General features: G+C 39.0%; 1 protein-coding gene across 4 annotated transcripts in view; it reads right to left on the bottom strand.

The window, feature by feature from the left end:
• The window catches only part of C11H11orf49 (chromosome 11 C11orf49 homolog), a 189118-nt gene that overhangs the window by 82599 nt on the left and 79352 nt on the right, over nucleotides 1-27167 (bottom strand). For 3 of the 4 annotated variants that reach the window (XM_027579529.1, XM_027579528.1, XM_027579530.1), the window contains exon 3: nucleotides 22176-22306. The exons of the other annotated variant lie outside the window; for it this stretch is intronic. In XM_027579529.1, coding sequence (XP_027435330.1) covers nucleotides 22176-22306 — 131 coding nt within the window. The remainder of the gene's footprint in view (nucleotides 1-22175; nucleotides 22307-27167) is intronic. 4 annotated transcript variants of the gene reach the window in all.

Here is a 27167-nt window from a genome sequence, read left to right as displayed (position 1 = left end):
TTTCTTTATAGCAGGCTAGTCTTGTTTAATGGATCCAGTATCTTCTTTTTCCTCCTGAGGATATTAATAACAGCTTTCTTAAAGTTTTCTTTTCCTTGTATTGTCACCACTTCTTCTGAGTTTCCTCCTCCTCTGCCCGGTCAGTTTTGTCTTGGCTTCTGACTATCATGTTCGAGACTTCCTCCACATGACTGGTGATCCTTGAGTATGTCCATCCATATTTAGAGTGAGATATTAAAAGACTGGTTATCTGAATGGATGGAACTTGTTAACATTGATCTTTTACTGTACAATGAATAGGTTGAGACCTGGTCATTTCACAGTGGAACTCCTAAACATCAGATTCGTAGGGACTTTTTCTGGGGTTACTTTAGTTTCTCCAGAAAATATTCCAGACTTATGTCTGGAGGGGATCCATTTGGCAGCCAGCACTCTGAGAGCTAAGCAAAGGAAGGGAACAGGGTATCAACATTTGGCATATAGACACTGTCTTGATCTCCTTGTTTTCTTTTTTTTTTTAAAAGATTTTATTTATTTATTTGACAGAGAGAGACACAGTGAGAGAGGGAACACAAGCAGGGAGAGTGGGAGAAGGAGAAGCAGGCCTCCGTGGAGCAGGGAGCCCGATGCAGGGCTCCATCCCAGGACCTCAGGATCATGACCTGAGCTGAAGGCAGACGCTTAACGACTGAGCCCCCCAGGTGCCCCAATCTCCCTGTTTTCATTAGACCATCTTACCTCTGCTCTGAGTCTCTCATTCCTGAGTCGAGAGTTCCTCCAGTTTAGTTTCTCCAAACTTCTGCTGGATTCAGAAGGGCACTGACCTTGATGCTTGATGAAGGGGAGAGGATCTGGGGACCTAACTGCTCCTTATAGAGACTTTCAACACATCTTCCTGTTTTCAGCTTTCCTCACACTCCCAATTTCAGAGTAACTGTCACTTCCAATTCCTGACCCCTGGACTTCTGTGGCACAAATTGACATCTTTCCTTGTTGTAGGTAGCCATCAGCTTTCTCTGCTAAATCAGTTCCTACTTAACCATCTGCTGTTCCGCTTCTAAAATTTAGTTGACGCTTGTCTGTTACTGTAATCTCTTCTCTTGTTGTGTTTGTCCTTTTGGCTTTCTATCCTTCTTCCCCTTTATTATAATTTTAGTGTGTTCTACAGAGAGAGCAAATAAACATGCATATTTGGCCTGACACTTTCTAGTAGTGATCTGTAACTGGTTACTTACACGTCCATTTTCTCTCCAACTCGATTATGAACTCCTTAAAAAGGGAACTATATTCTCCTATCCTTTTAGTTCTAGCACCTGGAGTAATAACCCTGCACAGAGGGCGCATTCAACAAATACCGCTGAGTGGATGAAGGGACGAATGAATGAGTTCTCTGCATACCTTTCATCACCTAGCACAGTGCTGTGAACACCAAAAGCATTTAATAAATACATGAATTCAAAAAGGAAAGCCTTATGATTGACATTTTGTATTTAAAATTTCAAATTTATGGTTCTCAGAAAAACTTGTTTGCATGACACAGTTTACATAGCTCCAGTATTTAGGGTACATACTACAAATGTAATCATGCTAACCAAGTAACTACTGAAGTGAATCCCGACTTCGTTGTTTGGAAAAGTCTCAATCTTAATGTCCTTTTCAAAAATAAACTTTTGTTTGTGTTTTGGCCACATCCTTCATGTCCTACTTTTTATTTTTTGTAATAGAAGAAGAAAGGGATAGGAATATATTAATCACAAATTAAAAGACTATACAAAAGCCACTGGCTGAATTGAGAACAAGCTTCTGGACAGAGATGAGAGAATTACAGAGCATTCATACTGAAGTCTTCCATCTTCAATACACTAACATAATGAAATGCAGCCATAGTTTTTATGTCACTTTAGGTCAATATTCAGAATAATAATATTGACTTTTCTAGGATCTGCTTTTAAAATGCTCAAGTATAGGGCACCTGGTGGCTCAGTCAGTTGAGCATCTGACTTTGATTTCGGCTTAGGTCATGGTCTTGGGGTCTTGAGATGGAGCCCTATGTAGGGTTCTGAGCACAGTGGGGAGTCTGCTTGGGATTCTCCCTCTCCCTCAGCCCCTCCCCCTGCTTGAGTTCTCTCTCTCTCTCTCAAATAAACTTTAAAATAAATAAATCTTTAAAAATAAAATAAAATGCTCAAGTATACTAAAATATAGTTTGCAAGGGCACCTGGGTGGCTCAGTTGGTTAAGCGACTGCCTTTGGCTCAGGTCATGATCCTGGAGTCCCGGGATAGAGTCACGCATCGGGCTCCCTGCTCAGCGGGGAGTCTGCTTCTCCCTCTGACCCTCTTCCCTCTCATGCTTTCTATCTCTCATTCTCTCTCTCTCTCAGATAAATAAATAAAATCTTTAAAAAAATAAAATAAAATATAGTTTGCAATAGATCCAAATAAAGACAGCTTATGCAATAAGCTTGGTAAGAGAGCAAATTTCTCTACCACAAATCATATTCGCTTATTACTCTAGGTAAGCTGGTTTCCTCACTGTCTGCTCAAATACCATTATCACTGCAGTGCTCACACTGCCTAAAACGTCCTCTTCCCTCCTCCTAGTCAAATTCGGCCGTCTTTCAAGGTCCGACCTGAGCCTCCTCTCTTCAGTAGAAGCTTCCATGTGACCTCTTCTTCCTGGTGACCTGGGGCACTTCTTTGAACCACATATCCTGACACCTGGTTACATTCTATACCACTCTTGAGTCATCTTCCCAACTAGCTTGTATGTATCTTGGCAGCAAGGCCACACATTTCTTTTTTTTTTTTTAAAGATTTTATTTATTTATTTGACAGAGAGAGACACAGCTAGAGAGGGATCACAAGCAGGGGGAGCGGGAGAGGGAGAAGCAGGCTTCCCGCGGAGCAGGGAGCCCGATGCGGGGCTTGATCCCAGGACCCTGGGACCATGACCTGAGCCGAAGGTGGATGCTTAACGACTGAGCCACCCAGGTGCCCCCACACATTTCTTTTCTATATCTCATAACTCCTAGTACTACTTTGGGCACATAGATGCTCAAACAAAAGGTTTTTTTCTTTTTTTTTTAAGATTTTATTTATTTGAGAGAGAGAGAGTGAGTGAGAGAGAGCATGAGTGAGAGAGAAAGAGAGAGAGCATGAGCAGGGGGAGGGGCAGAGGGAGAAGAAGACTCCCCACTGAGCAGGGAGCCTGATGCGGGGCTCAATCCCAGAACCCTGGGATCATGACCTGAGCCAAAGGCAGACGCTTAACCGACTGAGCCACCCAGGCACCCCCCAATTTTCTTTTTTTCAAAATAAAAATAACTTCATTTTTATTGTGATTGTAGAAATGTTGCATGATCATTATAAAAAAAACCTCAAACATTACAGAAAAGTGTGAAGAAAAAGTAACATGCCAGCACTGAGAGAAAACCACTAATAACATTTTGGTAAACCTCTTTTCCAAACATTCTGGTATACATATAAACATGCACAGACATAAGATATATATAATTTTATATAAATGGTATTATACCATTCTGCTGTTCTGCAACTTGAGGCAACAAATGTCGATTTTTCAGTATTACTTCCTTGTCCATCATTGCCTCCTGAGGCAATGATGGACAAACTTTTAATTTTATTTTAAAAGTAGCAATGTGCTTCCAAGGAATTATTGGCCAATTATCATGACAAATAGGGCTGCGAACACTGGAATTACGTATTTCTCAGGCTGCTCATTCTTTTGTCATCAGATCCACTGTGATTATAATGTGACTAAATTCATCTATCTGTTCGTATTTTAAGGTATCGGTCACCTGGTAAATGTCTTCATGGACTACCCATTAATGTTTGCATGTTTTGTTACACATCTTTCCCGAGGTTTCAGCTAGCGAGTACATTCTTACATTCCTCCTGCAACTGATGGAGGTGGTGATAAATAGTTTCCGGTATCAGTTTCGTCCCACTTGCACGGCCTCTTAGTACTAAAAGACTTTTAAATGATAGTGGTGATGGCAGAACCTACTTCATAATTTGTTCATGTAAAATCCATTAAAACTGGGTTTTTGAGAGATAATAATTTAAAGCTCTGAAGGTCCTTTTTGGTTCGTATGTATCTTGAAAAACAGTGTGCAACCCATGAAATTCCTTCGCATCAATCTCCATGCCAGATGAAAACTTCCAGAACTGTTTTTTAAATCAGGGCAAGGAGAAAAGAACAGGGCAGGGAATCCTTGGCTGCAAGAGCCGGCTTCAAAGAATTCAGTGTGCTGGGAGCAGTACCCAACTGGGCGCGACTAACTGCACCCTTTTGCACCAAAGCCAGAGAACAAAGATAAAGGGTGAGGAAATGAAGGAGATTCTTGAAGTGACTTCCCAGGAGGAATCTCAGACCAGCCACACCCAGTCCCTTCATCTTGGTAAATAAATGAGCAAAACTGCAAATGGGCTGAGCAGCGTCCCTGCAGGAACCTCTCCCACAGAGTGGGGATTTCTTCCTTACTGCTGCTACATGCAACTTCCCAGACCCGCGCTTGCCTGCAGGGGAAGTGTGTGCTCTCCCCAAGTCGTGGCATGTTTATCAGATGAACAAACAAACAGCAAATAGCTCTTGGAGGGTTTTCCCTGTTTCCTGGCAGCAGAAGGACAGCAGCTGTTGTATGGTTAAACTGGGGATTTGGACTTTTTAATATAGTTTTAGAAGTTTGGTGTAGAAACCCTCCTTTCTGTTCCTATTTGATGGTTAAATTGAAATTTGAACTGTTCCTTCCAAGACGCGCTGATCTTATTGGAAATGGACTGTAAATAAGCATGGCCCATCGAATCATCCATTCATCAGGCATTCATGAATTTATTCATCCAGCATTTAGAGCACCAAAAACAAGCAAAGGCACTGAATGAGGATTCAGAGATAAAATATGCCATCTCTGCCATCAAGGGAGTTAACGATGATACTTATCACAGTGACATAAGCAGCTGGCTTTGCTGGAGCGGGTATTATGTGCCAAGATTACTAACTGCTTTAATCTGTTATCTCACTGCGTTTTCACAACTTTGAAGTCATATACTCTCCATTTTACAGATGAGAAAGCTAAGGCCTGGAAAAGCACAGCTGTATCTAATAAAAAGTCCACCTGAACCTAAGGCCACTTAACTCTAAAAAGGCTTTCTCTTCAGTGCTTCATGGGGAAGTGTGACACTACAAATTTATAATCTAGATAGGGATGTAAGAAAGACAGAAAAATCCCTTTCTTCTCAACTCCACGTGATATCTTAGGAAAGAGATTCTATGTTTGCCAATTACTACGTGTAAAATATGATAGAATAAGTGCCATGAGAGATCACTTTTAAAAAAAATATTTTATTTATTTGACACAGAGAGAGTAAGAGAGAGAGAGAGACAGAGAACAAGCACAAGCAGGGGGAACGGCAGGCAGGGGAGAAGCAGGCTCCTTTCAGCAAGGAGCCTGACTCGGGACTCTGATCCCAGGACCCCGGGATCATGACCTGAAATGAAAGCAGCCGCTTAACCGACTGAGCCACCCAGGCGCCCTGAGAGAGAGCACTTTTGAATGGAAGTAAGGGAGGGCAAGGAGGAGAGGATGTGATAATCACAAGGACTGTTAGATGTGTTACTTGAGCCGGGTCTACCTGAGAATGGGCAGGAACGTGACAGACGTGCAAGAAAGTTCTACAGAGAAAAGCAAAACAAAGGTGTGCAAAGGGAAGAGCATAGGAGTGTTTGGGGGGAAAGTGAATGTCTTTGTGTGGTTAGAGTCTAGGCTATGAGTAGGAAAGTAACGGTTGGAAAGGCTGAGGTTAGATCATGAGTGGCCTACAATGTAAGGTAATGGAATTCCTATTTCCTTAGTAGGCAATACAGAACTATGGACATTCTAAGCAGGGATGGACAAGCCCAGAGCTGTGCTTTAGAGAATTATATTTATGAAAGATTTTGCAGTAAGTAGTTCTCAAGCTTCAATGGTTATCAGGATCACCTGCAGAGCTTTTAAAATGTGTGCGCCCCACAAAAAGTTTCAGAGCCACAAGAACTCTCATAAACTGCACTTAAATGTGGAAAATGATACAATCACTTTGGAAGCCTGGGAACATGTGCTAAAGCTGAACATACACATTCCAGCAATTTCACTCCTAAGTACATACCTAACAGAAATCTATATACCAAGGGACATAAAAAAGTATGCTTATAGTAACATTGTTTGTGCCAGTCCCAAATTGAAAACAACCCAAATGCCACCTACTGTAGGGTGGATAAACTGTGGTTTAAATAGAAAATGGAATTCTGTATAACAATGAAAAGGAACTGTAGCTAAGCCCAACAACAAATGAGAAATACAACATTGAGCAAAAGAAGCCAGACACTGAAGAGTACATGCTCTATGATTCTAGCAATGGAAAGTTCAAAATCAGGCACATAAAGGTTATGGTGATAAAAGTGAGACTAATGAGGGGCACCTGGGTGGCTCAGTCGTTAAGCGTCCACCGTCGGCTCAGGTCATGGTCCCAGGGTCCTGGGATCAAGCCCCGCATCGGGCTCCCTGCTCCTCGGGAAGCCTGGTTCTCCCTCTCCCACTCCCCCTGCTTGCGTTCCCTCTCTCGCTGTGTCTCTCTCTGTCAAATAAATAAATAAAATCTTAAAAAAAAAGGTGAGACTAATGATACCCTAGAGGGGATTAATGACTGGAAGGGGGCCTGGGAGAGGCGTCTGCGGTGCTGGTAATGTTCTCTATCTTTATCCGGATGAATATTATATGAGTATGTTTATTTTGTAGGAATCCATTGTGCTATATGTTTATTACTTTGCACGTTTCTCTACATATGTTATACTGCAAAACACTTTTTTACTTAAAACTTTTCAAAAAATAAAATAGCATAGGCTCCAACCCAAAAAGATTCTGATTAAATCAGTCTGGGACAGGGCCTCGGCATCACTATTTTTTTTTTTAAAGTTCTCTAAGTGAACTTGATATGCAACTAGGGTTGAAAACCACTGATGTAGAGCAAGGACTGGAGCAAAGAAAAAAAAGTTCAAAAGTTATTCAATGTTTCCCACACTTGAGAGATAATAAGAATCACCTGAAATGCTTGCCAAAAAAAAAGTCCCAGGTCCCTCCCTTGCTGACTGATTTAGTAGGTTGGGAGATGGGCTCAAGGAATCTGTCTTTTTGACAACCTCTTCAGTGTTGGGTTAATTAGGACAGCCTCTCCGATTAATTAGAATTCTAAATTAGGGTCAGGTGGTGGCAGTGGGAATGAAAAGCCGGTTATGCCAAGCAACATAATACCGGAAAACATTAAATTTTCAACACTACTTATACTTGCTTTTATATACTGCCAGTTTAAAATCCACCAAAACAACCAAATTTGAGTATGGTTTATTAAATTGACATCTTTAACCTAAGGTGGTTTTATTTTGATTCACAGTGTTTAAGTTTAAATTAGTCATTTACTTTTGTTTCTAACAGAACCATGAAATCAGATTTCAGAAGCCTAAGGCATACCATTCTGTTTTTGGTACATCTACTTTAGAGAATGGGTTTAATAACATCTCATAGTACAGTCTCACTTCAGCCTAACTTTTAAAAAATCCTTGGTTCTATTTTCAAAGAACTTCTAAATTCTGTTTATTATGCCCTTCAAAGCATGAACTACGTAGTAAAGCAAGTACTATACTTCCCCCAATAATAAGAATCATGATTTTTAAATTTTAAATAAAAGATGGAATAACTATATTTTTTTCTCTTGAAGACAGGTAAAATAGAACTTAAAATTAAAGAATTTGTAGCTACTTTCCTCTGTCTGTAAAAGCAATGAAAGCAGATCACAGACAAATGCAATACATTCTTATGCCTTAACTCCTTTGATCACATTTTAGGCTTTCAGGAAATCACTCATTGATCTCAGAACCGGAATGTCATATTTATGTCTATTTAGCATCAGAGCAGGAGCACTTGATCCTAATGGCAAGAGCACTTGACTGAGAGAATGCCTGAATTTATCAACTGGCTGGGAGACATTGGGCCCCAATTTTTGTGGTGGGGGCCCTGATTTTTTTATCAATATGATGGGGGAAGGGTTGAAGTATCTCAATACTTTTCAAACCAGAAGACTAGAATTCTTCAGAGGCATTAAAAGTTTCTACAAATGTTTAATTTTAATATTTTTCTTATTAAAAACATAACTTTATTTAAAATCTATGAGAAAAATAAAATGCACACTAAATCTTTCACATAGTAAATTTTATTATACAGACACAACTGACCTGTGCTTTCATGTAAACTCACTGTGGAGCCTCTCCTGTTCCACAAATGTGTATATATATATATATATATTTGAACCTGTAAATGTGCCACTGATTAGAAAGCTTTTTATCTGCCCTGCTCATTTTCTTTTCTTTTTAATCCAGGACTATATTGACATAAAGACTGAGATTACATAAAATCTTTAAATTCTACTGGGTGAGAGTACAGATGTTAACAAGCGCCCCTTTTACTTGCCTCTATATGATGTGGTTATGGAACCAAAGTAGGTTTATTACTTTATAAAATATTTGATAATTATAAAATGGAAATCTTCAAGTGTTAAGATACTAAGGTGGTAAAAAAAATGTAGTCATGTTTGAACTGGGACTGGAAAAGCAATGGCAGAAAAAATTTATGGAGGGGAGGATCATATAAAGGCAAGGCACTAAAATGTCCTCAGAAGTTGTGTAGATAAGCACTAGCCGTTAAAATTAGGCAAGCATTATTTCAAAACACTATAGGATAAATGTTATACGCATTGATATGGACTGTCAATTTTATTAGGATAAGACTTTTAGATTGTAGGGGCGCCTGGGTGGCTCAGTCGGTTAAGCAACTGCCTTTGGCTCAGGTCATGATCCCAGGGATCGAGTCCCGCATCGGGCTTCCCGCTCAGCAGGGAGCCTGCTTCTCCCTCTGCCTGCAGCTCCCCCTGCTTGTGCTCTCTCTCTCTCTCTCTCTCTGTCAAATAAATAAATAACATCTTAAAAAAAACTTGTAGATTGCAGACCTTTCAGAGTTACTTGCAGTGATGTCAGTAGTGATACCAGAATTTATTCTTTTATACTAAAGTTTTCTAACAGACATAAGGCAGTTGTCAGAACAACAGTCAATGAAATCAATTGCTATTATTTCTAACTTAAATAAATGCATTAAATATAGGTTTATGAACTTGGAAATCTTGCTGATATTGTAGATAAATCAAATAGCTCAATTAAGGCTTATAACACTGCCACACTTATAGCCTCCGATAAGATGTTAGTAATGAATCAAAACAGGATTTGGACTCAGCATGCAAAACAAAATTTTTCTGTGCTGAAACTGTGAGTAAAAAGATGGCCTTGGTATTAGTCTGCTTGAACTGCCATAACAATACCACAGACTTGGTTGCTTAACCAACAGAAATTTATTTTCTTCCAGTTCTGGAGACTGGAAGTCCAAGATCAAGGAGCTAGCAGGGTCAGTATCTGGGGGTATCTCTCTTTGGCTGCGGAAGGCCACCTTCTCACTGTGTCCCCACATGACAAAGAGAGGGCACAGGCTCTGGTGTCTCTTCTTGTAAGGACACTAATCCTTTTGGATCAGGACCCTATCCTTGTGACCTCACATAACCTAAATTATGTCCTGATAGGCCCTACCTCCAAATACAGTCACCTTGGGGTTAGGGCTCCAACATATGAATTTTGGGGCACACAATTCAATCCATAGCAGCCTCTGAGATACCTGATTTTTTTAAAGAACTAACACCATTAATCAACTCATATATAATGTTATAAGACACATTTATTTTTCTTCAAACAATAAAATTTTTAAACTAGTTGTGAAAATTGTTAATTGATTTCCCCAAAGTGATTATTCATCAATTAGGAATGTGAGCAATTGTTAGGTACATTAGTTACTCAGCTTTGACACAACAATTTACTATCACTCCTTTTTTGAATATTTAGACATATAACTAAACTAATTCAGTTTAACAACAAAAAAATTGACTGGATGTCAAGATGTTAAAAACAAAGCTATAAGTATCGGAAGCTAATTATCTGTGTGAATCACAATTTTCTTGACAAGCTTTTATCTCAAAACCAAATACTGGAAAGCTTTCCCCCAACATCAGGAACAAGACAAGGATGCCTGCTTTTGCCACTTCCACTCAACACAGTACAGGAAGTTCTAACCAGAGCAATTAGGTAAGAAAAAGAAATAAAAGGCATCCAAGTTGGAAAGGAAATGGTAAAACAATCTCTATTTGAAGATGACATCATCTTCTATGTAGAAAACCTTAAAAATCTCTCTCTTTCATACACACACAAGATTACAACTAATAAATGAATTCTGCAAAGACGGAGGATACAAAATCAACATACAAAAAACAACTACAATTCCACAAAGTAGCAGAGAAAAATGTAAAAAGGAAACTAAGAAAAACAATTCCATTTACAATTGTATGAAAGGACTAAAATACTTAAGAATAAATCTAAGCAGGGAGGTGAAAGACTTGCATATTGAAAACTATAAAACACTGCTGAATGAAACTAAAGAAGACTTAAAAGAAAATCATAGGCCCCAAATCGTGTCACTTAGATTAAGGTCCTATGTCAATAAACCAAGACTTAATACCTAACCTAACTGCAGTTTTAACCCCCTAGGAATGTAACTTTTAACCAGTCAATATGGGAGTTACCTGGTGAGTAAGAGGAAATTTACTGATAGACCTCTTCCAGTCCCCTTAGGAGGGTGACCCTTAGTGGATTCTTTACTAATAATTTCCTTTTCTCTGCTCCCTGTTTATCTTTAAAAGCCTTTCTTTTTCAGCAGCTCAGTGAAACTCCCCTCTACTTGCTAGATGGGATGCTGCCTGATTCATGGATCTATTTTTTTTTAAAGATTTTATTTACTTATTTTAGAGAGAGAAAGTATACAAGAATGAGGGGGAAGGGGCAGAGAGAGAGAGGTAGAGGGACAAGCAGACTCCTGCACTGAGCACAGAGCCGGACTTAAGGTTCAATCCCACGACCCTGAGATCATGACCTGAGCCAAAACCAAGAACAGGATGCTCAACTGACTGAATGACCCAGGTGCCCCCATGAATCTATTAATAAAGTCAATTAGATCTTTAAAATTTACTTGGTTGAGTTTTTGTTATTTAACAGAAGAATTAACATTGTTAAGATGTCAATACTATCCAAAGAAATCCACAGATTCAACACAATCCCTATCAAAATCTTAACAAACCTTTTCACAGAAATGGAATAGCTGATCCTTGAGTTCATATGGAATTACAAGGGGCCCTGAATAGCCAGGACAATCTTGAAAAAAAGAATGAAGCTGGAAGACTCAAACTACCTAATTTTGAAACTTAATACAAAGCTACAGAACTTAAAACAGTATGGTACTGGCATAAAGACAGATATATAAACCATTGGAATAGAATAGAGAGCCCAGAAACAAATCTTCACATGTATGGTCAATTGATTTTCAACAAGGGTACCATTCACCAGGGAAAGGACTACTCAAGTCTTTCCAGCAAGTGGTGCTGGGGAAACTAGATACCCAGATGCAAAAGAAGGAAGTTGACCCATACCTTATACCTTATATAAAAATTAACTCAAAATGGATCAAAGATCTTAACTTTAAAAGCTAAAACTATAAAACTCTTAGAAGGACACTGAATTTGACAATGATTTCATAGATACAACACCAAAACCATGGGGAACAAAAGAAAAAATAGATAAATTGGGCTTCATCAAAATTAAGACCTTTTGTACCTCAAAAGATACCAACAAGAAGGCAAGAGGACAACCTGCAGAATGAGAGAAAATATTTTTAAATCATATATCTGATAAGGGATTCATATCCAGAATATATAAAGAACTCCCACAGCTCAACAACAGAAAAACAAAAAATGTTATTCAAAAATGGACAAAGGACTTACACATTTCTCCAAAGAAGACATACAGATGGCCAACAGACACATGAAAAGATGCTCAGCATCATTCATCACGAGGGAAATGCAAATAAAAACCACAATGAGATATCACCTCATACCTGTCAGAATGGCTAAAATCAAAAACTCAGGAAACAAGTGTTGATGAGGATGTGGAGTAAAAGGAACCCTTGTGCACTGTTGTTGGGAATGCAAACTGGTGTAGCCACTCTGGAAGACAGTATGGATGTTCCTCAAAAAATTAAACATAGAACTGCCCTACGATCCAGTAATCACACTACTGGGTGTTTACCCCAAGAATACAAAAACACTAATTCAAAGGGATATATAAGCTCCTATGTTTATTGCAGCATTATTTACAATAGTCAAACTATGGAAGCAACCCAAGTGTGTATCCATAGATAAATGGATAAAAAAGATGTGGTATATATCTATACACACACACACAGAGGAATATTATTCAGCTGTAAAAAAGAATGAAATCTTGCCATTTTCAATGGCATGGATGGAGCTGGAAAGTATTACGCTAAACAAAATAAGTCAGTCAGAGAAAGACAAATACCATACAATTTCACTTATATAGAGAATTTAAAAAACAAAACAAATGAGCAAAGAGGGAAAAAAAGAGAGAGAGACAAACCAGGATACAGACTCTTAACTACAGAGAACAAAACAGATGGTTACCAGAGAGGAAGTTGTTGGAAGGATGGGAGAAATAGGTGAAGCAGATTAAGAGTACACTTATCTTGATGAGCACTAAGTAATATACGGAACTGTCGAATCACTATATTGTACACTGGAAACTAAAATAACACTGCATATTAACTACACTAGAATTAAAATAAATTTTTAAAAATGCAACTGGTAAAAAAAAACAAAACCCAATAGCTAATAAGTACATGAAAAGATGTTCAACATCATTACTCATTGGGGACGTGCAAACCAAAACAATGAGATACAACTTCATACCCATTTGGATGCCTTTTATCAAAACAACAGGAAATAGCAAGTGTTGTTGAGGATCTGGAGGAATTGGAACCCTTGTGAATTTCTTGTAAGAATGTAAAATGGTGAAGCCACTATAGAAAACAGTATGGCAATTCCTTAAAAAGTTAAACATAGAATTATCATATAACCCAGCAATTCTACTCCTAAGAATACGGCCAAGAATCAAAGACCAGGACTTACACAGATACTTGTACACCCATGTTCATAGCAGTGTCATTCACCATAGCCAAAAGGTAGAAGCAACCTAAGTGTCTGCTGACAGATGAATGGATAAACAAAATATGATATATACACACAATGGATAGAAAGGACTGAAATTCTGACACATGCTACAACATGGATGAACTGTGAAAACATCATGCTTAGTGAAAAAAGCCAGATACAAAGGGGCAAATATCGTGTAATTCCACCTATATGAGATACCTACAATAGTCAAAGACATAGAGACAGAAAATAAAATACTGGGGCTAGAGGATGGGGAAATGGGGAGTAATTTTTTAATGGGTAAAATGTTTCAGTTTGGGAAGATGAAAAAAAATTAGAGAGATGAATGATGGTGGTGGCTCCACAACAATGTGAATGTAGTTAATGACACTGACCTGTACATTCAAAAATGGTTAAAATGGGGGCACCTGGGTGCTCAGTGGGTTAAGCGTCTGACTTCAGCTCAAGTCATGATCCCAGGGTCCTGGGATCGAGCCCTGTGTTGGGCCCCATGCTCAGCAGGGAGTCTGCTTCTCCCTCTCCATCTGCCCCCCCTGGCCCCCAGCTCATGCTCTCTCTCTCTCTCAAATAAATAAATCAAATCTTTTTAAAAAAATGGTTAAAATGTTAAATTTTTTTCCTTTAATTTTTTTGTTGTTATGTTAACCACCATACATTACATCATTAGTTTTTTAAAATGTTAAATTTTATGTTATTTCTATTTTATCACCAAAAAAGATTTCTCTATTTAAAAAGTGGTTAGAAATGGAATATTATGCAGCCATCAAAAGGAATGAGATCTTGCCATTTGCAACGACATGGATGGAACTGGAGGGTGTTATGCTGACTGAAATAAGTCAATCAGAGAAAGACATGTATCATATGACCTCACTGATATGAGGAATTCTTAATCTCAGGAAACAAACTGAGTGTTGCTGGAGTGGTGGGGGGTGGGAGGGATGGGGTGGCTGGGTGATAGACATTGGGGAGGGTATGTGCTATGGTGAGTGCTGTGAATTGTGCAAGACTGTTGAATCACAGATCTGTACTTCTGAAACAAATAATGCAACATATGTTAAGAAAAAAGAAAAAGAAGAAGATAGCAGGAGGGGAAGAATGAAGGGGAGTAAGTCAGAGGGGGAGACGAACCATGAGAGACGATGGACTCTGAAAAACAAACTGAGGGTTCTAGAGGGGAGGAGGGTAGGGGGATGGGTTAGCCTGGTGATGGGTATTAAAGAGGGCACATTCTGCATGGAGCACTGGGTGTTATGCACAAACAATGAATCATGGAACACTACATCAAAAACTAATGATGTAATATATGGTGATTAACATAACAATAAAAAATTTTTAAAAAAGTGGTTAGAATGGTAAATTTTATGTTATGTATATTTTACCACAATCAAGGGATAAATATATTTTAAAACCCTTAGTCCTAGTTTCAAGACAAGATGACTTCTAAGGTCCATTTCAATTCTAAAATTTTTTGAGACAGCAAGATAACAAGGCGGAAAGAGAAAGAGAATCTAGTCAAGGAATAAGCTCCTGACTCCTCATTCTGAATTGAGAGTGTAACTCTACCTTTCAAGTGATTATAAATGGACCAAGAAGTTCTAGCAATGGTAGCAAACTCAAATGCCTACAGAGGCCAGGCAGGAAACGTAAGCAGATGAAGCAAGGCAGCTGGGGATGGTGGTAAATCTAAGGCCACCACATGCCCTGTCTAAAGGGAGCAGCTGTACCTCCGCCCTGGCAAACTGCCTCTTTGTTGGAATGTGGGCATGGTATTGGGATGATTTTCCATTCTTTAAGTGAAATTGAATTGAGATTTTCATGTTAAATTTTGGCATCTAATTTTAAAAAATTCTAATTTTTTAAAATTTTTTATTTTATTTTTTTAAGTAGACTCCACACATAGTGCAGAACCCAGTGCAGGGCTTGAACTCACCACCATGAGATCAAGACCTTAGCTGAGATCAAGAGTCGGACGGTTAACCGAGTGAGCCACCCAGGCACCCCCTAAAAAAATGATTTTTAACATTGCTAGCCAAAGAAGACATAACTGCAGGCCAAGGCACATGCTGTCAGCTGACCACTACTAGTTTGTGATTTCTTTCAGAGCATAAAGGCATGACTCAGAATACAAAGGAAAGGAGGTAGTATAGTTAGATCCTTGCCAATGTTTAAAGTTTGCATACAGATCATGGCGTGCATGGGTGGTTCAGTCAGTTAAGTGTCCAACTCTTGATTTCAGCTCAGGTCACGATCTCAGGATCGTAAGATTGGGTTCAGTGCTGGGGATGGAGCCTGCTTAAGATTCTCTCTCTCCCTCTTCCCCTCCCCTCCATGCTCTCTTTCGCTCTCTCAATAAATACACAAACAAACATAAATAAATAAGTTGAGTAAGTAAGTAAATAAATAAATAAAAATAAAGTTTGCATACAGACCATGATCTAAATCTTTTAATCCTTGTTTGGAAGCACCAGAGGGTACTGAATATTATTTTAATTAGGTGTCGATCGATACTGTATAGCTTTGAATGGGCCAGTTTTTAGTGGGGCACTTTGAATGTGAAGTTTATGCCTCGCCTACAGTAGGTGATCAATAAGGAGTAGCTATTATTATTTTCAGTCAAAGCCCCTACACAATATCGAAAAGAGTATAAAGCTCTTCTGAGGGGCGCCTGGGTGGCTCAGTCGTTAAGCGTCTGCCTTCAGCTCAGGTCATGATCCCAGGGCCCTGGGATTGAGCCCCGCATTGGGCTCCCTGCTCTGCAGGAGGCCTGCTTCTCCCTTTCCCACTCCCCCTGCTTGTGTTCTCTCTCTTGCTGTGTCTCTCTCTGTCAAATAAATAAATAAAATCTTAAAAAAAAAAAGCTCTTCTGAAACCAACCCTACCCTCTAATATAAGAGATAATAATATAATCCATTCAATAATCACAGATTAATGAATAGTGATTGGAAAATGGTGAGCCTTCATATTAAATAACAAAAAAAATCATTTACATATGTTAGGTGCTAAGAATGTAGTTACTGGCAAAACAAACAAGGTTCTTGCCCTCATTAAGCTTACAGTTTAATAAGGGAGGTGGGCATTAAGTAGAGTCATCCAAAAACACTTAGCCAGAAACTGTAATAAACAGTATGACTAAAAATTACAGGATGATTTGCAAAAGAATAATGAAGGGATCTAATTCAGATGAGGAAGGGAGGGACAAAGAAGGTCCTTTAAGGAGCTGACCTTTAAGCTAAGACTCAAAAGGATGAAGAGAAGTTAGCAGCTAATGGTATTATGCATGGAGGGCGAAGAGGGTTGGCTGGGAAAGGAGGTGGTGACAAAAACATTCCGGGAATCATTGTGTGACACGTGTGATAGCCCCAAATAACCGAAATAGAGAAAAAATAAAGGAATATTAAATAGAGGGAAAGATTAAAGTTATTGGAGGTAGTGAGGTGAAAGATTTGAGGTGACATCACACGTCAATGTTCTCCCTGGAGGAAAGGTTTTGAAGAAGGAAGTAAAGATGGAAAAAGAAAAAAATTAGAATTGAAAAGAAATAAGTAAAACCGCAGACAGGAACCAGGAACTGAAGGTTGAAGAAGTTGTTTATTGGCCACATCAGTTTCTGGGACAAATGTGGAGCCGTGGAGCTCTGGTGGGAGCAGGTACAGAGGACAGGCCAGAGGAAACCACAGGACTGAAGAGATGACACGGAAGGATTTTTGTTTGTTTGTTTAAAAAATGACAAAAGTAACAAATGCTCTTTAATATTTCAAACAAGACAGCCACCCATTCCTTAAGTAAGCACTGTTAATCCTCACAGAATGGTTTTTAGTGGTGAGGCTGAGGATTAGTGACAAGCAAAATCAGGTGGAAGTTTGAGGCAGTTCACAGAGGGAAGTCAGACCAAAAGCTTTATTTCAGCCTAAATTGTCTGCATTTTCCCTTGAGATCACCTTAACCACCATAACATTAGATATTTTAGGAAAAACAGTTTTTATCATATGATTATATAGACCGACTGCAAGTCTCTGATCCCTAAACTGTGATCTTCTTTCATAAATGCAGGGATTTTGGGGCGCCTGGGTGGCTCAGTCATTAAGCGTCTGCCTTCGGCTCAGGTCATGATTTCCAGGTCCTGGGATCGAGCCCCGCATCCAGGCTCCTTGCTTGGTGAGCCTGCTTCTCCCTCTCCCACTCCCCCTGCCTGTGTTCCCTCTCTCGCTGTCTCTGTCTCTGTCAAATGAATAAATAAAATCTTTAAAAAAAAAAATAAATAAATAAATGCAGGGATTTTTTTTTTTTTCAAATCTCTGATTATCAGACCACAAACTCCATGAGAGCAGGAATTTCTGCTCTCACTCCCTGCTTTATCACTAGCAACTAATACACAAATGTTTGTTGAATGAATGAATATACCTAGACTATGAAGACAAATCACAGTGAATTCAGAGTAAAACATAAAAGGTTAAAGAATTGGAGGGAAAAAAAAGGAAAGGAAAAAGGAAGGGAGGGATGAAATTGGCAATACTTTAGATTCTGGCATTTATTCTCTACTCTTCTCTCCCACACTCCTACCCAATCAATCAGCAAGTCCTGTCAAATCAACCCGAAACAGCTCTTCCTCTCCCTGCCACTTCCGGTTCTGTTGTATTGGCTCCTACCTGGTCCTATTTCTGCCTTCTATTCCATTTTCCATGCTTTTGCCAGTCTCGTATGTGAAAATACCACACAGATTGGTAAGATTCAACTGACTGGGATGATGTTTCCTTCTTATGTACTAAGCACCAGCCACAACGAACTTCTTGCAGCTTCCACAGGAACCATGTTGTTTCATGTCATCATACTCTAACTTTCTGAATCTGTTTCATTTTCTGTGAAAAAGTGATAATAAAAGCATCCACCTAACAGACAGGATCGTTGTAAAGAAAAATTAGATATTCCACATATGAAACAACTTCATAAATGTTAATTGCTATCATTATTTTCACTTCTGATGTTATATTTTTTACATCTAGAAATTCCATTTGCATCTTTTTAATATCTTCCATTTATCTCCTAATTATAGCCATGTTTTCCTTTACATATTTGAGCATATTTATGATTTAAAATAACTGTTTGAAGGTCCTTGTTAGCTAATTCTATTATTTCTGTCTTTTTTGGGTCTGTGTTTCTACTGATTGATTTTTCTCCTGGTTATGGGTCATATGTTCTTGCTTCCTCTAATGTCTGGTAATTTTTAATTGGATGTCAGACATTGTGCATTTTATGTTATTGAGTGCTCGATTTTACTGAGTTCCTTTAAGGAGTACTGAATTTTGTTCTGGTATACAGTTAAGTTACTTGCAGATAAACGCGTTTAATCCTTTTTGTTTTTAAGCTGCTGAGGGCTCTATCCAGTGTCAGTGCCCTATGTACTTTGAGGTTTCTCCACTTTGGCTGGTAGCGGCATGAACTATTCCTAGCCCTGTGTATACTCCAGGAACTGTTTGGCCTACTACTGTTTTCTGGTGGTTCTTTTTCCAACCCACACATGTGCAGAGTTTGTAGCCAAAGACTCAAATGCCCACTTGCAGCTCTCTGGAGCTTACTAAGCAACTCCCTCCTCTTTGGTACTCTGCCCTGCAAATTCTGGCCACCGTGGCCTCTCCAAACCCCAATCTCTGCCTCCTCAACTCAGTAAGACTGCTGTGCTCTTTGGATCTCCTCTCCTGTACTGTTGCTTGGCAACTGCCTCTCAGAGACCACAGTCCCACATTAACTGTTGTTCAGTATCTGAAAGAGTTGTTTCAGATACATTGTTTGATTTTCTAGTTGTTTATGGCAGGAGGACAATTCCCTAAGTTAGTACTTCTTCATGGGCAGAAGAGGAAGTAGCTCTCGTTCTTTTATTAAATGAAATACATATACATACATACATATATATATTTGTTCATTTGTAAAAGCACAAAGCTCAAAATTAAATTCTAACAAACTAAACTGTGGACAATAGCTTTTTTTAAAGATTTTATTTATTCATTTGAGAGACAGACAGAGGAGAGCACAAGCAAGGGGAGAGGCAGAAAGAGAGGGAGAAGCAGACTCCCCGCTGAGCCAGGAGCCAGACATGGGGCTCAATCCCAGGACCTGGAGATCATGACCTGAGCTGAAGGCAGACGCCCAGCCACCTGAGCCACCCAGGCGCCCCAACAATAGCTCTTTTGTGCCAATATCTCTAAACAGAAGTGAAGATTTACTTCAGGGAATTTTAATCTTTGCCAGACTTGGAAAATTCAGATTGATCTTTCACACTGAAAGAAATACCAAAGTGAGAAGTTGAATTTTAAAGGCTTATTGCATATGAATAGGTCTTTTTGCTTCCAAGATTCTAAAGTTGCCTAGATAGCAAGAGGTTCACTATAACCTTCATGAGGTTATTTGAATTTCAGACACAGGAAAATTAGCATCATTCAGTACTCAGTCATGCAGAAATGACACTGCATCCCTATACTTGCTAAAAACTGGGATAAACAGTTTCTTGCCAGAAGGCATCAGGTCCTTAGTTTTCTACAGGTGGCTTCATTTTTAGATATGTTATGCTGGAACTCTGCTCTTCTTTTGCTGTTTCCCAGAAGACCTAGTTTCTTCTTGATAATGCTAAAATATGTACAAGATGTTCTAAGGAAGTCATCTGCAGAAGAATAATATAATATCAGCTCCTCTGAGTAGGAGTCAGGTACGTGGCGTTCTAATTGAAAAAATGGGGCTTAATAAGTACTTTCTTTTGGAACTTTGCCTCTGAGTGTTTTTGCTTGTTCTGGATTAAAATTGGGAACTAACACACTTCAGGACTGAAAGCTGTTCTAAAGTTTCCTGGAAGAAACTGAGAATATATTAAAATCATTTAACCAAAGATTTTAGGATCACCTAGACGCAAATGTTGCATTTGGTCTTTAAGAAATCAGAGGCTGGGGCGCCTGGGTGGCTCAGTTGGTTACGCGACTGCCTTCGGCTCAGGTCATGATCCTGGAGTCCCTGGATCGAGTCCCACATCGGGCTCCCTGCTCAGCAGGGAGTCTGCTTCTCCCTCTGACCCTTCCCCCCCTCATGTGCTTTCTCTCTCTCTCATTCTCTCTCTCTCAAAGAAATCAGAGGCTGTCTGAGTAAGAAGCCTAACAATAAATATCCAGCATAAAATCTAGGTCTTGTTTATGGTACAGGAAAAACAGGGAGAACTTGGAGCTGCTTCCTCTTAGCAGCTGGATGAATCACTGGCAGCTGCTGTATGAAAGGTAAAGAAACCTACATCTGCTCAGAGTCCAAATGCTATATGGATCCCTTGTGATAGTAAATAAATTCTGGAAGAGGCCCCACTTCTAAATCAGGAAAAGAATTAAGGAGATCTAAAGACTGTTTTCCATAGTTATCTCCATGTGCCTATTCCACAAAAACCAGCTCTAGCTGTATGCACCATTCTTCAGTATAGTGAGTATTCAATAAATATTTGCTGACTGACTAAAGGACTGGGAAAGGATTGGGAAAAACAGGTTCTGATGAAATACTATAGACTTTACCTGTACACTCACAGATCCCAGTTTTGTTTATGTAGAGACCAATGGGTTAGTTTCTCTGAGGTAGTTCACTTAAAATTGAGTCCACTTTGATTTTTGTCCACTAGTGCATATAGTCAATAAAAGATGATGCTATTCTCAGTACACTAAGTATTTCTGCTCAATAGTGTAATTGAGATGGATAGTGTCTTGAGTTACACGTCACAGAAGCCATGATTAGAGTAATAAGAATAGAAATAGCATATTAGCATCTTAGTAAATTTGGGTTTGGTTCTTATTATCTCTCACTACTGCAAATCTCCTAACTATGTTCTCTGCCTCCAGACTCACCCCCTAAGTAATTTCTTTTCTTTTTTTCTTTTAAAGATTTTATGTATTTATTTGACAGAGAGTGAGAGAACACAAGCAGGGGGAGCTGCAAAGGGAGAGGGAGAAGCAGACTTCCCGCTGAGCAGGGAGCCCAACACATGGGGCTTAATGGCAAGATCCTGAGAGAGCTGAAGGCAGACGCTTAACCGACTGAGCCACCCAGGCGCCCCACCCTCTAAGCCATTTCTATACTGCCTTTCAAATGATCTTTCTAGAACTCAGATATCATCACACCATTCTTCTGAATAAAATCCTTTAACCTACAGAATAAAATCCGACTTCTTTTTTTATGGCAAAAATGGTCTTTCAGACCTGACTCTTCTAGTCTTCACAGGCTCATCTCCGCTAACCCCCTTCACAAACTCTAGCCATTCTGATCTTCTCAATGTCTTAAATATTCCAGGTTCTTTTATGCTTCTACAGCACAGCACATGCTCTACCTAGAATGTCCTTCTTTCCTTTATCCATGTAGATAACTCCTATTCTTCCTTCCCAAATTAGACCAAACAACCAGTTCTCAGGAGAACCTTCTCTAATCTATTTGTTCCCCTTTCTCTAACAATAGTGCCCCTATCCTACCCCCACTCTCCACTCAGGAGTTCCCTTCTTTGTATTATATCATTTCTTCAATTTGCTGCATGTATTTTAATATTTGTCAAGAGCAAAAGCTCTGGAGTCAGATTGCCTGGGTATGAATCCCATCCCAGCATTTGTTGTATACCCTTGTCAAGTGACTTAACCTCTCTGATCCCCAGTTTCATTAGTTATAAGATGGGGATGATAGTATCTACCATAGAAAGCTGTTGTGAAGAGTAAATAAATCACCACACATAAAGTGTTCAGAACTGCACTTGGCTCCTAATAGATATCATTAGTGATGGTGCTGGTACTAGTAATGGTGGTAGCTTCTGTGACACAAGACAATAGCTCCTCAAAAGTAAGGTGTTCGGGGAGCCTCGAATAGCTTGTACTCAAACAGTATTTATAGGAACAAAAGAAAGACAGAAGTTTGGAAGAAAGAAAAGAAGGCAAGAAAAGAATTTAGGAAGACTTACCGCCATTTTTGCCCACAGTTCGGAAGCATTTCCAGAAGGCCCGTAAGAATGATGCCCTATTGTGAGGGGTGGCTTGGATGAAGCTGAATTCCCGAAAGAGAATGTGAGTTCCCTGACATACACTGTTAAAACTGCAAAGAGAAAAATCAAGGAATCATCATTAGAGGAAGAGATATGGAAGGCTGGAATCAGAATAAAAAATCAAGACCACACAGAACCATTGCCAAAAAGGAGGAAAGTCTTTTCTCTCCAACAAAACTCTGAACTATAGATTAGACCAAGTCTTTCAATGAAGAAATCCCTTCATATAACCATATCCTTCTGACAACTCTTGGAGTCCAATTCCTCTGAGTGTTTCCTACCTCCCACATATATGCACTGAGGGAGTTTTAATCAGTCATGGGAGCATCTCAAATAGAGGGAAATCTTTCAGTTAACTGGGTGACATTGGCACTTGTATCTTTTTGGAGAATACTTCTCCTTCTACCACATTTGGAATCATTATTTCTGTACTCTCTCTGACCTACATCAGCTGCCATAAGAACAACACGGCTCGTGGGCACATAACTGGATTGTCTGTTCCAGTTTGGGGGTGATGGATACCTTTTTGACAATAACCTCAGAGGCAAAGCCATGTGCCAAAGGATATGAAAGGTTTCAAATAGAATATTAAGGCAAATAAGAGGAGCAAGGGTAAAAAGTGGCCCCTGAATGAGAGTATGAAGCAAAGCCCCAGGGCCCAAGTGAGTCATTGTTTAAGCTGGGCCGGATAAGGGGAAAAAATATACTCCATTGCCTTTGGGTTCTTCTGCCAAAGAAATAAAGGCTGTAGAGCCTGGCGTAATCTAAAAATGGAAATTCCACCAAAGAATAGGCAATTATCCAGTAATCATCACAACTAAAGGCAGACTTCAGGTTCCAGAAAACTCCTAAATTCCCTGACAAGTAAATCATGAGTGGAAAATATGTTAATTTTTGTAGAGAAGCAGGCATTAAACTGAAGATGGCAAAGCAATAGAGAGACAGTGGAAATTCCAAATGCCACTTTTCATTTGCTGACAATTTAAAGTGGGAGCAAAGCTGAATCTCTGAACCAAACAGGAAAAAATTTCAGGAGTCATCTGTTCCATTTTCCTTTTCCCTGACCAAGTTCTGAGGGAAGCATCTAACCTGTCTTTAACATAGAGTATGTTATCACTTAAGATAAAATTAGCCTCTTCCTGTTAATATTAACAACATTGTATGAAAAAGCAAATTACATGCTCTTCTCCCTGTGGAAAACTAGTGTAGAAATCTACTTCTGAGACACTATGAGTAAGCATGAGGAAAACATCTGGTAAAGAATTAGGTTAGAAGATAACTTTTTAAAAAAGTATTGAAAGTGTTAAACATGTAGTTTGCAATGCTGTTGTCTTGAGCAAAGGAAAATGAAAAATAAAGCAAATGAGCTGTTACAGGTAAATGGAGTAGGTCACATTTCTAGCAAATGAAGTCTAAAATGATAACAATCTAGTTTAAATTTATGAAGCTATCCAGCAAAGAATTAGTCCCAAAGTATGCTTTATACCCACCCCCCCCACCCCCGGGAACAAAAGCTGGTGTCTAGGTCATAATCTGGGCTGTAAAGAAACTCACACTAGTGAAATTATATCCTTAGTGTAGCTTTTTAAAATATATTTTTTAGGGGTGCTTGGGTGGCTTAGTGGGTTGAGAGTCCGACTCTTGGTTTCAGCTCAGATCATGATCTCAGGATTATGAGATTGAGCCCAGCCCTGGGCTCCATGCTCAGCGGGGAGTCTGCTTGAGATGCTCTCTCTTGCTCTCCCTCTGCCCCTCTACCATCACCCCCCCCAAGCTTGCTCGCTTGTGCTCTCTCTCTCTGTCTAAAAATAATCAAATCTTTAAAAAATATATATCTTTTTTAAAACTAGGGAATAATTTATGCACTGAAGAATCTGGCTGAGACTCATTGTACGGATAAGAATTTACATAAGAAGTTATAAAATAAGAATTTTAAAAAACAAACTGATAGACCAAGGACATATAATATTGAATACAAAAAGATTTATAATTATATTTCCACTACTGTCTTCAGATCATCCCTACCAATAAAATTTAGCTGGTCAGTATAGAGATCATAATCACTTTACTTAAAGAGTTAATAGATAATATAATCAGTGAAAATTCTTTTAGATAAGATGGCTGTAAAAAAAAGCAGAAAATACAATATATTGCTCAAAGCTTTACTGTTTCTCCTCAACCTGAAATAACTTTTCCCTACCTCCATCTGTTAAAATTCTATACAGTTTTTCAGGACCATCTCAAATGCCACATTTTGCATGAAGTTTTTTCCTGATTCTATACTCATGCCCAATTCTCATCATGCCTCACTTTCTAACTAACTCTCTACTGGTACTCTGAATCTGCTGCCTTTGAAAAAAGTTACTGGACTTATATCCCCTACAAGACTGTAAGTTCTACGGAGTAAGTAATTAGGTTGTATTCATCTTGGTCTCCATCACATTATCTAACTATATAGTACATGCTACTCTTCATAAATGCCTTTGGTAGTTGATTTAGAAAGATTAGAAAGAATAGATAAGTAATACCAGGGAAAAAGTATCAGATTTATATTTGTAGTCAGCCACACTGGAAATACTGAAGTCAACATTTTATAAACTTTTTAAAAGTCCAGGACTTTGGCCTGATATTAGCATTGTAATATTGCAATACCAACTTTGTTTTGACTAGTATTTGCCTGGCATATTTTTCCTATGCTTTTAATTTTAATCCTTCTGTGTCATTTTGTTTTAGATATTTCTCTTGTAAGTAGTATGTAGTTGGATTTTGCTTTTTACCCAAACTTACAGTCTCTGTATTTTAATAAATGAGTTTTTAAAAAATATATTTGATTAATTTTTGCCATCTTATTATGTCTTTTCCATGAATATTTTTTCTTTGGCTTGCTTTTCTTTTCCTGCTTTCTATTGTTAGGAAAGTTTTTTCTTTTCTTTTTTTTTTTTTTTAAGATTTTATTCATTTCGAGAGAGAGAGAGAGAGAGAGAGGTGGGGGGGGGCAGAGGCAAAGAAAATCTCAAGCAGACTCCACACTGAGAGCAGAGACTGAGGCAGGGCTCGATCTCAAGACCCTGAGATCATGTCCTGAGCTGAAATCAAGAGTTAGACCTCAACCGACTGAGCTACCCAGATGCCCCAATTTTTTTCTTTTCTTTTTTTAAAGATTGTATTTATTTATTTGACAGAGAGAGAGACCCAGCGAGAGAGGGAACACAAGCGGGGGGAGTGGGAGAGGGAGAAGCAGCCTTCCCGCAGAGCAGGGAGCCCGATGCGGGGCTTGATCCCAGGACCCTGGGACTATGACCTGAGCCAAAGGCAGACGCCTAACTACTGAGCCACCCAGGCGCCCCTAATTTTTTTCTTTTATAATCATTTTCTCCCCCCCTTTGTTAGATTGGAAGCTATGACAGAATCTGTAACTTCTTAGAATTCCTCTTAAAAATTCAACATACATATTTAGCTATGGTTTTCCTCTTTTTAATTGAAGTATCGTTGACATACAATGTTATATTAGTTTCAGATGTACAGCACAGTGATTTTGATAATTCTATACATAATGCAGTGCTTACCACGGTAAGTGTAGGCACCATCTGTCACCATACAGTTATTACAGTATTATTGACTATACTACCTACACTGTGCTTTTTATCCCTGTGACTTATTTATTTTATAACTGGAAGATAGTACCTCTTAATCCCCTTCACCTATTTTGCCCATCCCCCACCTCCTCCTCTCTGGCAACCATCAGTTTGTTCTCTGTATTTATGAGACTGTTTCTGTTTGTGTATGTCATAAGCACACTATGAAGGTACACACATGAGTTATGTCTTTCCACATTGTCAGCTTTATTCAGTCATAAAACAAGGTTAATGTGATTATAAAGCAGGTTCAGGATTCCAAACTCAATGACATTTCACCATGTGATTAACTTGGCTTCTTACATGGCACACAAAGCAAAACACAAGACCTAGGTCACACAATGAACAAGATAACACGGTGGGGGGTGTAGGGTAGGAAGTGAACAAACCAAATGCAAAGACAGTCTGTGGGTGCACAGTTGAGATAAGGCCGCAGGCCAGTCTGGGTCAGCTCTTGGCGCTTACTGCTTATTCTGTTCAAGCAGTGGAGGATCTCAGTTCTGTTTGGAGATCAATCAGGTAGAGCCTTCAGCAGTGGCTGCCTTTTTTAAGTGCTCAGACATTGAGGGGTCAGTGTCTGGAGAGTCTACAGTTTGCTGCAAAACTCCTTCCTTTTTAAAGGGATTTAATCAGTCTTGAGACCTTGCAGACCTCTTGTGCTTCTCCTAGTTACCAGTTCTGGGGTGTTGTCAGCTGGTGCTGGTCTCAGTGATATCTGATAGCTTCAGAACCCTTAACTGCTTGCATCATGGCTTGACATAGGCCCCTGATTGACATGAATGACTCCATCTTTCTACAGTGTATGTTTGTTTGTTCATTTGTTTTTTAGAATCCACATATAATTGAAATCATATGGTATTTGTTTTTCTCTGAGTTATTTTACTTAGCATAATACCCTGTAGGTTCATCCCTGTTGTCCGAAATGACAAGATTTCCTTCTTTTTATGGCTGAGTAATATTCCATGGTATATGTACACCAAACCATCTTTACCCATTCATCTATTGATAGACACTTAGGTTGCTTCTATATCTTGGCTACTGTAAATAATGCTACAATAAATGTGGATGCATAAATCTTTTCAAATTAGTAGTTACACGTTTTTAAAATGTCAAGTCACCCATTATTTTTATTACTCTCCAAAGCAAGACAAGAAGCAAAGCACACTCTAAATAACCTATGAGCACTTTTCTCATCTTCTGATATTATTTTCTAGATTTTGACTTCTTTTAAATTAAAAACATTTTTAATATGGTAAAATGCTTATAATACTTACTA

The sequence above is a fragment of the Zalophus californianus genome, chromosome 11, assembly GCF_009762305.2.
Source record: "Zalophus californianus isolate mZalCal1 chromosome 11, mZalCal1.pri.v2, whole genome shotgun sequence".
Classification (NCBI taxonomy): domain Eukaryota; kingdom Metazoa; phylum Chordata; class Mammalia; order Carnivora; family Otariidae; genus Zalophus; species Zalophus californianus.
This window is presented reverse-complemented; position numbering and strand designations above follow the sequence as displayed.